The sequence below is a fragment of the Vespa crabro genome, chromosome 6 (assembly GCF_910589235.1).
Source record: "Vespa crabro chromosome 6, iyVesCrab1.2, whole genome shotgun sequence".
NCBI lineage: Eukaryota > Metazoa > Arthropoda > Insecta > Hymenoptera > Vespidae > Vespa > Vespa crabro.
In genome coordinates this window covers 5,804,339-5,816,838 of record NC_060960.1, presented here as the reverse complement: position 1 = coordinate 5,816,838, position 12,500 = coordinate 5,804,339, and the positions used below count along the sequence as shown (strand labels likewise).

Below are 12,500 nucleotides of genomic sequence, written 5' to 3'. Positions count from 1 at the left end.
CTCCGTCTAATAAAGAAGCACTTGATGTTAGCATCGACTTCCTGTTTACGTTCTATCTCTACCGTTTACAGTGTGACTCGTAGCTTTATAGGTTTGAGAAGCTTGATGTTCTAAACAGATGAGACAGTTTGATTTTAGGACGTTCTTATCGAGATTAACGTTGACACGACTTATCTTACGTAGTATAACAAAGTGAAAAGTTGACTAAGCTGATATGCAAGGTAAAATTTATTGGATGAATTGATGATAAAAGGAAAAGAAAAGAAAAGAAAAAAAAAAAAAAAGAAAAGAAAAAAAAAAAGAGAGAGGGAAAAAAGGAAAGAAAAAAAATTGAGAAAAAAGATAAAATGCCTGTCTCTTTTATACGTCTTTCTTTTTTTTTTCTAAATGATCAATTCAATGTTCTTTGAGAATATGGAAATGATATTTTTTTTTCTTTTTCTTTTTTTCTTTTTTTTTTTTGTTTGTTTGTTTCGCGTGTATCTTGATAAACGTACAATAATTCAAGCAAGTATAGAGCTTAATGATGATGCATTATCGGTATGGTTGGATAGGTAATCGGTAAAACGCAACGCATAAGCTCATCGATAAGCAATCCGTATACTGGATTTTCGCTTTAAACGCATAAACGGAAAGGCCAATGAGCTTCTAAAGGTGTTGAACCACCTGCCGCGTCAAATTCCATAAATCGTTTGTACCTTTGACCACCCGCAAAGCTTCCTCTCATATTCTCAATGATCACTCATTTGACATCATAGTACTCATGAATGCTTACCTGTAACAGAAAGAAAAGAAAAAAAGAAAAAAATAATCAAACGGCGAATTATTAGTAAATATGTTTACGAATGGATTGTACAAGAAAATTATTTTTTTTATTGTTTCTGAATTTATTATATTAGCAAAATATTATATTAACTAGAATTTTATAATCAAATTTATGATAAAATGATTTTTTATTATAATAAAATTATCTTTTTTTTCTTCTTTTTTTTTTTTTAATTAAAGAAAACGTTCTCGACGGATTTTACAATGTAACAATTTTTTGTTCTCATGTCTTCGAAAATTATTACATTAGAATATATTGTATCAGAAAATGTTCTCGGTGAATTTTATAATGGAATAATTGCTTGTTATTTTTTTGTTTTTTTTTTGTTTTCGTAAATTATTACATTATAAAATGTTTCGTGACGGATTGTACAATAAAATAATTTTCTATTGTCTGTTAAACGTAATAATATGTTTATATTGATTTATATCATTGGAAACAGATAAGTCTTACGATTGTTAGAACATCAAATTGACGATGTAAATATTCGTAACGATTCGTAACATTTCAAATATTCGAACGAAAGTTAGAAACTACGAAATCAAAGAGAAAGGGGAAAAAAAAACAAGAAGAGAAAATCATTGATGATTGTGGAGAATCGATAAAGGTTAAACAGAAAAAGAGATATTTCTTTAAATTCTCTATCCTTCTTTAGTTTTATCCAAATTTCAATTTAACTTTTTCTAACATTCTTTTTTTACATAGCACGTAACGTAAGTCACGTGAACTGTTACGAATTAATTTCTTTATTAAAATCAATTCTTCTTTTTTTTTTTTTATTATTATTAATTATTCAAGGATCACTGTGAACAGATACGGAAAAATATAACTTTATATATATATATATGTATATATAAAGACGACGTCATATTTAGAAGTTATTAGATAATTAAGAAGTTTTAGAATAATTGATTTTTATTTATTAAATATGTAATTTTGTCGTGTTCCATTATATTCTTAAAAAAAAAAAAAAAGGAAAAAAAAAGGAAAAGAAGATATAATTTTAATATCAGAGATAATAAAAGCCTTTGTGATGACACTTCACAAGATCCATCTTGTGTATATATATAAATATACACACACACACATATATATATATATACACACACGCAGTTAAACATACATATATACCTATAATATATATATATATATATATATATATATATATATATATATATATATATATATATTTTGTTTAGTTCTCAAAAACGTTTTCACATGGAATTGAAACTCAACGAGGAGCGCAAACACTGATCCTTTTCTTCTCCGTCATGGTATTTTCTTCCCCTTCATTCTGCATTTTTCTTTTTTCGTACGTTTCTCTTTCTTCTCTCTCTCTCTCTCTCTCTCTTACTCTCTCGCTTTATCTCATTTTGTTCATGTCTCACCATCCTTACAATCACCATCTCTCTCTCTCTCTCTCTCTCTCTCTCTCTCTCTCTCTCTCTCTCTCTCTCTCTCACTCACTTTCCCACTCTTACTCACTCTCTTTCTCTCTTTTGGATACGTCGAGCCACGCCTGAATTGTCGTAGATTTTCTATGGGTGCCGTAGACCAGCGAGAAAATTCGTTCCAGAGAACCTGTTTATATTCCTGCGGTGGGAAAAATCGCGAAACTTTATCACAACGAGCACCCGTTCTCGGGTCCCCAGTCTTTCTATTTCCTTTTTTCTTTCTTTTCTTTTTCTTCTCTTTTTCCTCTCTTTTTCCTCTCTTTTTCCTCTTTCTCTTTTTCCTTTTTTTTCTTATTTCCAACGTTCCTCTCGTTTTCCTTCAATTCAACGTCGCAACTCGAATGGAAAGAGTTCGAGTATAACGATCGTTAAGTATCTATCAAAGCTAGAGTACAACATGATTTATTGGGCCGTATGAATAAAACGAAATTGAAACGGTTTGCTTTATCAAAAAAAAACTTCAAAAAATAAAACTGTTATTTCTAATAAGATCGAACATTTTTGTTTGTTTGTTTGTTTGTTTGTTTGTTTTCTTTCTTTCTTCCTCTTTTCTTCTTTCGATCAATTTCGATCTTTCGCGAACAAAAAAAAAAAAGAGAAAAAGAAAGAAAAAGATAAAGAAGAAGATTGATAAAATTTCTCGGATGTTGAAATCGTAGAGTAAAAGAAGGTCGCGAAAATTTCGCGCTCGTACGACCGTATATTTGTCCGTTGAATTCGTGAGTCTACCTACCCAGCCACTAGCCATTCGTGGTCCTTCGACCGCACACGAATTTCCCATCCCATCCGGAAATTCGTGTTCTTGCTTCCGTCGAGCACGAGAAACTGCAGCCGTATTTTTCGCTTTGTACCAAAGCCTTCGAGAACCTTTTGCCTAATGCAAATGCTGAGTTTTTATCGTACGTGCACCGATAAATCCGATATTTATACTTCCACTTGAACGCTTTTTCTACATTTATCCTTTTTCTTCCATTTCTTTCTTTCTTTTCTTCCTTTCTTCGTTACCGATTCTAACTTTGTAAGTTTTCTTCCTTCTCACGTGAGAACTAACGAAAAGGAAATTTTTCAAATGAAAATAAATATAAAACTGCACGACATTTACTTGTCACAACATTACTTAAGAAATAAATAAATAAATAAATAAATAAATAAATAAATAAAATAAAAAAAATAACTTAGTAATATAAAAATAAATCAATCTGATTGGTGTGAGGGTGAAGGTACCCTCACACGATGATATAGAGAGACACGTGATAAGGGTAAAACTCGATGAAAGGGAAGTGAAAAGGCAATCGAATTGCGTGAAATCGAGTCGTCGATGATGCATAACTATTCACGAAGTCATAAAAATAGAAAAAAAAAAAAAAGGAAAGAAAGGATAGAAGCGACAAAAGGAGTGAAAGATTTTTATCTGAAAAAAAAAAAAAGAAAAAGAGAAAAAATGTCGAAGCAACGTTTTTAACAATTTTTTTTTTCTTCATATATAAAAAAACATGATAATTCATCTTATCGATACTATTTTTGTTATCAAGATTGAAATACGTATGCGTGTGTACGCATGCACATAGATACACACACACACACACACATTCGTACAAACATTGAATACATAAGTAAATTCGATTTATGTTTCAGAACGTGATACTCATTTTTTTCATGATAATACTTTTGTATCGCCATTTAAATAGATTTGTATATGTACGTCTATATACAAATACACATAGACAGAATGTATGTATATAGGTAAATTCGATTTACGCGAGGCAATAAATAATACCGCGGAGACACGTTTCAATTACTCCGAACGATGTATGTCCCCGGAGGATAACTGACTATTCTCCATCGTCTATCATGCTAGGATGACCAATCGGTTCTCGTTTACGGTGCTTGCAGCCATGGCTACTGATTTATCGCGGCCACGTTAAGACAGACCGTGTAACGACTCCATTTAGCCCATCTTCTCTCCTCCCACTCTAATCACTCTCTCTCTCTCTCTCTCTCTCTCTCTCTCTCTCTGTTTCTCTTTGGTATTCCATTCATGAATATTGTCCTTTAATTAATAAAATTTCCCTAGATTCATATGTTTCTTTTCGTTCAACATAAATCGTATATATTTAACTTTTATTTATACATATATATATATATATATGTGTGTGTGTGTGTGTGTGTGTGTGTGTGTGTGTGTGTGTGTGTGTGTTGAAAAAAGAAATTTTATTTATACATATGATACGTGTACAACGATATACGTAAATCTTTAAAGAAACGTTCGAAATTATTTCTTAGTTATTGTTTATTAAAAAAGTAAAGTTCAGTTCGTAATTGAGGTTAAACGAAAAGAGAAAAAAAAACGATAAAGAAATTGAAATCTAAAATTAAGTTTAAAGAAATATTATAAAAGTTGTTAAGATCGTAAAGAAACCTAGATGTACAAGTAATATCTCGATTTGTGGATACACTCTACACTTACAAATAAACATGATCATATAGATTTGGCGTATACTCGAGTTAGTTCAACATATGAAAAAGAGAAAAAGAGAGAGAGAAAAAGAGAAAGGTAGAGAGAAAGCTTTCACGCTCTTATTCGAACTCTATAGCTACACCATTTGAGTACTTCCCTTCTCTCTAACGTTTCTCTACGATCCTCTCTCGTGTTTTCATTTCACTATTTTACTAAAGGATGCAATCGTGGCGCGAGTAAAACGAGCCGAAGCTCGTACAAGAAAATGGAACACGCAACAAAGTGGATTTTAAAAAGGCAAGAACTAACTTGTTACAAATGTTTCTACCTCTTGTCCCTTTTTAAATTCTAACGAGGATCCATTCTCGAATATAATTAATTATTTAATACAAAAATATTCTCATATCTTTCATTATTATTAAATAAAATATAAATATCTTATGTTGTTTCATAAAAAAGAAAAAAAAAAAAAAAACATTTACGATCAGAGTTTCAATCGAAATGAATATCGATTTATTGAACGTATTTTTAACTTTAATTTCGATTAAAAAGAAATCTGGGTTAAATTTTGATAAATAAATAAAAACACATACACACACACACACACACACACACACACACACACATATACATGCATATAGGTATACACACAGACAAAAAAAGAGGGAAAAAAAGAAAAAAGAAGAAGAAACAAAAATGAATATTAACAAGGGATAGCGGATCATGGGAATGAAAGTTAATGCAAGGTTTGAAAGTATTTATTTTTTCTTTTCCAGAATCAATATGCATGATGACTCTGAAAGCTTCCTGTTACTTTGTTACGAAAAAGGTGCCTTACTCGGTAGCTATCGCGTTCTTCCGCATAGCAAAACTATACTGGCATAACCACTATTGACGCTTCTGCACTGTGCGCTGGCCTCGTGATAACGTCAAATGGAGGTGCGTTACAGGTATACCGAGTTAAAATGTCTGTGCATGTGTATATATATATATATATATATATATATATATATATATATATATATCGAATGAACGATACAGAGAATACGATGAACCTAGTTTACGTGGCTTAATACAGAAATACGAGAACTAAAATGTTTTTAATATGAACAGTGCCTTTTGAAATATTGGGAATAAAGTAAAAAAGTTTGCGTGGTAACGTTCTCTCTCTTTCTCTCTCTCTCTATTTTCCATTTTCCCTTTTTTCCCTTACAGATCCGAACAATTAATGAATTTGTTAGCCTATATTTTATAATCGTGTTATCACAATTTCACAATTAATAATCCTTTAACTTGTTAGAGAATTTGTATTCTTTTTTTCTTTTCTCTCGTTTTTTCTGTTCTTTTTTTTTTTTTTTTTAACGTTCGTTTCGAAGATTATAATTTAATAATGATATCAGATATATCTCTCTATTGTCAATCACAATTAGCCCCATTCAATTAATGCAAGTTTTTTTTATATACATAATTTTTATTGCGATAATCAAAGTGGGAAAGAGAGGGGGGAGGGGCGGGAGAAGTAGTCAGAGAGAGAGAGAGAGAGAGAGAGAGAGAGAGAGAGAGAGAAAATTGATAAATGTCGACTACTAACATAGGAACAAAGTTGCACGGACGCGTTCTGACTCGACCGGATCATTATACGACGCCATGACACCGATGATTAATGGCCGAACAGAGAGATTAGCTTTTCATTAACGTGCAGCAACATTGTAAAAATAAGAAACGGGCGAAACGCCACACCCCCTTCCATCCCCTCGTACCACGATGAAGCTCTCGCCGCGGCACCAGCGATGATTTATCGGAGAATTAATCAGGTTTGTCCTGATCGTTATCGTCCTACCGTCGAAACGATCGCACGTTACTCGACGATCGAAGGCGTATCGTCAATTTTACTCGCTCCTCGAACAAAGTGAATCACTTTGTGCGCGCTTCGTCCGTCCCGAAACGAAAAAAATTCGTCTCGGACATTCTCATATAATTCGATTTATTATCACCCTGGACATTGTTCCAAAGTCTCTTCGCAAAAAAAAAAAAAAAAAGAGAGAAAGAAAAAGAGAGAGGAAAAGAGTGAAAGAGAAAGATGGTGAATATTAATTACCTCCAACAAAATTAGATTTCATATCCACCATGGAATAAGACTTGACTACTTTTAACTCAATTAATATTTGTGTGTGTGTGAGTGTATGTGTGTGTTTATATTTTTATTATATACATTATATATATTTTTAATATAGTTATTTTTATTATATACATATATGTATATATATATTTATTTATTTATTTATTTATTTAAGATTAAAAAAAGAAAATGGAAGAAATTAAAAAACAAAAGAAAATGAGGTAAATAAAATTTTTTCAATATAAACAAGACTTTAAATCATTTCGATCCATAACCAATCGACCAAGATAATCATAGAATCTGAAAGCCGTAACGAATCGATGATTTTGAATGAATGCACCTCGAGCAGGACGATGCTACTTCAATGTAATTACCTTTGACCATTCGTCCATGATCAATCGAGAGTTCATAAGCCGTACTACCATGAATGAACGTAACTATCGATGTTTTAAGTACTTCCCTCCTCTACCGGATACCTCTTTAAAGAGGGCAACGGTAAACTGGTAATGCGATCAGGACTCTCGAAAGAATCCAATGATCGGATCCAAACGAGAATGTAGATGAGTGTCGATGAATTTCTCTCTTAGCAGTCCTTCAATCCTTTTATCCTATTTTATTCCAATACTTTCTTTTTATTTACCTTTACCATTAAATATAATTATTATGATAATTTAGAATCTCAAAAACAGCATAATAATAATAATAATAATAATAATAATAATAATAATAATAATAATAATAATAATAATAACAATAAATAATAAGTAATAATAAATATAATGTCAAAAGAAAAAATTATTACGAGTTTTATCAGTTTCACCAATTGTAGTTGTGACGATGTAGGGGTTAAAGTGAAAAAAGGGTCGCAACACGAATTGTCTTAAAATGATCCAAGTAAATCTAACATTCAAGGAAATAAAAAGATAAAAATTTGGATTGACGAGAACTGCACGTATATATACTTGGAAAGAAATTACAGACTATAACTATTATATTTGATCTCTTTTTTAAAGAGATACTTATTCACTGACTTCCACTAAATCAAGGCGAGAAAAATAAAAAATAATAGTAGCTATATAATAATAATAATAATAATAATAATAATAATAATAATAATAATAATAATAATAATAATAATAATCATAATAATCATAATAATAATAATAATAATAATAATAATAATAATAATAATAATAATAATAATAATAATAATAATAATAATAATAATAATAGTTTCTCTCTTTTCTTCTAACTTAAAAAAAAAATACTTTTTATGGGGAGAAGGCTAAAAAAAAAAAAGAAAAAAGAAAAAAAAGAAAGAAGTAACAGTACTTCCCTGATAAAATTCGGCCAAAGAGAAAATTTGGAAATTATGAGCTTCGAAAGAGGTTAATAATCCAGCTTTTGCGTTTTCAAGCTTTCCCAGCTTTCCCACACTTTGGCGTATCGTAGAAACGCGATTTTCTAGGACGTTGCTGTGGTGTTGCTAGTGCACTACCCACGGAAGTTTATTGGCATCCGCATTCTGCATATCAACGTAACTTGGCGTTGCCTGCAGCTGCGAAATGGCATAAAGGGCGCTGGGATTGGGCTTTGGCCCTTGCAAACAAACCGTGAGCAGAATTTTCAAGACTGAAAACTCGCTCCCTCCTCTCCCTCAATCTTCTTTTTCTTTCTCTTTCTATTTGTTTTGATTTTTTATTCTATTTCTTTTTTATATTATTTTACTTTTTTGTTTTCTTTTTATAACAAATAAAGATCTCCTTTACAGAGATATAAATAAATCGGTAAGGGAGAATAAATTCATAACTATTAAAAATATAATCGATGAAATATTAGACAATTATTGGATGATTTAGAAGAATGTTTTATTTTTTACATATTCTAAGCAATATCTCGTATCTCGTATCTCGGCGAATTATCATTCGATCGTTTATTTTTTAATATCTAAATTAAGTTAGCAACGATGAACAACGGTCGTAGTTGATATACGACAAGCTCTTATATTCCGCAACAGTAATTGTACGAGATCATTATAACGAGAAATTGACGTTACCATCGGCAATAGTTAAATTGAAAGCTCATGGGATTCGATTCAGTCGTCGAGTACTTCTACGTCGTTCGTCGTTCACCACTAAGAGCACGTACGTATTCTCAATATGCCTTTGACTATAGTGAAACTTCATAGTATATATGCTTGGCAATCATAATAAACATGTCGGACTCTCGAAAGACAATAATAAATGTCGGAGCGTGCACGCGCGAACGGTATAGGCTCATCCTAAATCACGAAGGGCGATACATCAAGTTGACCGCCAGTTGTCCTCCTTGTCATCATCGTTGAAAACAAAACTTCCCAATCATCATTTTTACAACTCGGACAAACGCTCCTTTTTTTTTCTTTTTTTTTCCTCTTTTTCTCGTTCTCCCTCTCTCTCTCTCTCTCTCTCTCTCTCTCTCTCTCTCTCTCTCTCTCTCTCTCTCTCTCTTTTTCTCTTTGCGATAATCCAACAGATATTTTCCTCTGATAAGCGTGACAAATCAACATAGAAATTTTCATTGTACGATTCACCGAATATCTTTCTATCCCATCGTCAGATATTTATGAAGAGCACGTAGACACCTGGCTGGCTCATTCGTATGACCAATCGATCTTGAAAACGAAGCCCCAAGCGTACAGCACGAGAACTCATCAGTCAAGAAAACAGAATTTCGTATTCCCAAGTGGGAAAAGAAGGAAAATCAAGAGAGAGGGAGAGAGAGAGAGAGAGAGAAAGATATAGATAGATAGAAAAAGAAGGAGGTAGTTAGTTGATCTCCTGGATAGTCCATTAAAAGCATGGACAAACTTATGCTCGATTCGAAATTGAATTTCAATTTCTGAGAATCAGCAATGGTAGTCGTTCAACTTGGAATAGAGATCCCTTCCGTGAATTTATTTCCATTTCTCTCTTCTATCGAGTTGACTCAAGTCGAGCTTGCGGCATAACTTAAAAGGCAGTCTCGTTTAACGGTTCATTAGTTTCGCCATTTTCTCAGACTACAAATTATGCAAAGAGGACAGCCTTTTCTACCTCCTCTCTCTCTATCTCTATGTCTCTTTCTATCTTTATATCTATATCTATCTTTCTCTCTCTCTCTCTCTCTCTCTCTCTCTCTCTCTCTCTCTCTCTCTCTCTCTCTCTTCTGTTTCTCTACCATCTTATCTCGATCTTCCGGTTGTGGTTGCCGATGAACACGTTCCGTACCGCGAAACATTCGGCTATCTCGCCATGAGGATCTTCAACGATCGAGAGACGTGGAATTCAACGTGGAGGAAGCAGAGAATTCTCGAAAAGCACGTGACCATGCCAGGAATACTCGTGGTTAACCGAGTTCTCTCTTATAACTTCTAACATCTATCTCATATTTTGCATACTAACCATACGATCGAGCAATCGAACCAACCGATCATTCCAATATCGGTATGGTTATTTTTACTTTTCTCACGTTCTAAATATTAATACCTAAATGTCTATATTTTAACGCATTCCTAATGAGATTCTAAAAAATTTATCAGGCAATGTTAAATTCAAATTCAAAATGTCGATAACGGAGAAAAAGTTATATTAATCCAATGCGATATTATATATATTATATATATACAATGATTCACAGATTCGTTCACTTAAGGCTAATATATTTACTTATTTGATACAAATAGTTACAATTTGTATCTTAATGTTTAAAAAAAAAAAATTGCTCATTTAAAATACATTTGAGATCTATAAATCAAACGGTATTGTAAAACAAAATTTATTTGTTAATAGGAAAAATAAAAAATCAGATAGAAAGACATATGAACAAGTTATGCGACTTAATTAAGATTTTTTCATTAATACTTCGTATTAATCAAATTTTACTATTAAAATAGCATCTATTCTTTTTGGTACATTATCATTTTTACAAAATCAAAACACCATTTGTTTCGTAGATCTCAAACACATTAAATATGGAAATTTTTTTTAACATTAAAACACAAAATGTTATTATTTATTTCAAATAAGTAAATATATTAATCTCACGTGAACAAATCTGTGAGTCATTGTATGTACATATATATGTACGTATATATGTACGTATGTATGTAAGAGAAGTCAAAGTTATAAAAAGTTACTTTCTGATATTCCAATCTTCGGGTTTTCCCTTTAATGTCTTTCATCAATTTTGATATCTCTAGACTTTGTAACTGTGATAAAGGGAAACTGTACTGAAGGACACTCGTATCGACTAGACAACGACAATTTAGCAAAAGCAGCTCCTGTCCAATGGTAAAGCCGCGAACTTTCACGGAAGTGAAGCCTCCACCCCTGTACATGCTCGCCGCCAGCAGAAAGGGACGATATCTTTATTCATCGCTTTTGTTCCGGCCGCTGCGTAATTTGCATGGAATTTATATGTATGAGTAGAAAGATATAGTGTGTGTATATGTATATATGTGTATGTGTGCGTGTGTATATATATGCATATGATAGCGATGGCAATGGTGATGGAATCAAGAAAGGGTGGGGCAAGAGAGAGGCAGCAGGTAGAATGGCGAAGAGTAGGTAGAGGTATAAGGGTGGCTCAGAGGGAGAAGGTAGGGGATGATTCTTGTTAAAAAAAATATATGACACCCCGAAGATTTTAGTTTCCGAACTTTTCGTTTTTTTTTCTTTTTTTTTTTTTTTCTTTTTCTTTACGGCTTCTGGGATTTAATGAGTTTTTACCGATTTCTTTTTTCTTTTTTTTTCTTCCTATTTTTCCTCTTTTCTCCTTCCCTCGATTTTTTCATTTCTACGCAGAGAAATTTCAACGCGAACTAGTCGAGAGAGAGAGAGAGAGAGAGAGAGAGAGAGAGAGAGAGAGAGAGAGAGACTAGGGAAAAAAAAGATAAAAAAGAATAAAAAAAAGAAGGAAGAATGACCTCGTGATTTTATTCTCTACTTAAATATTATATATTCTGAGAGTCATAGTGAGAAAAAGAAAATTATGCAATTACGAAATTATCTTTTCTATATTACTTAAAGTAATATTAATTGAGTATAAAATATTTAATAATATAGATACGTATTAATTGTATAGAATGAAGTCAATTACCATCTCAAATATCTTTATTAAAATTTATTTATTTATTTATTTATTTTTTATATGGAACTTCACGATTCTTTTTGGTACAAAAAAAAATTTTTTTTAAATAAAAGAAAACTATTGGAATAAAATGTCGAGAAATGATTACTTGGCGAAGTATTTTGAACAAAAAAAAAATGTCTCAGGGTTCACGCAACTGTAACAAGCCATATCTTTTTATTTTCTTATTGATTCAAAAAAAAAAAAGAAAAAAAAAGAAAAAGAAAAAAAAATGAAGAGGACAAAAATTAAGAGGCAAAGAAAACGAATGGTTCAAGATTATACGATACATTCACGATTGTATATTTTTTTGCAAGTATATATGTAAGTACATGCATTATAGCAAAAATCATAAAATCAAAAAAAAAAAAGAAAAAAGAAAAAGAAGAGAAAACAAAAAAGAAGAAGACGAATACTCGAGATGACAATATTACCGACCCTCTCATCCTGTATATAATAAATCAATCATATCTATAAAATCCTACCCAACTTTTT

General features: G+C 31.7%; 1 protein-coding gene across 3 annotated transcripts in view; it reads right to left on the bottom strand.

Moving 5' to 3' along the window:
* The window catches only part of LOC124424924 (mannosyl-oligosaccharide alpha-1,2-mannosidase IA-like), a 120,401-nt gene that overhangs the window by 73,147 nt on the left and 34,754 nt on the right, over positions 1–12,500 (bottom strand). Inside the window, exon 3 of one of the 3 annotated variants that reach the window (XM_046964538.1) lies at positions 479–775. The exons of the other annotated variants lie outside the window; for them this stretch is intronic. Coding sequence (XP_046820494.1) covers positions 743–775 — 33 coding nt within the window. The 3' untranslated portion in view covers positions 479–742. Of the gene's footprint in view, positions 1–478; positions 776–12,500 lie in introns of those variants that run through there. 3 annotated transcript variants of the gene reach the window in all.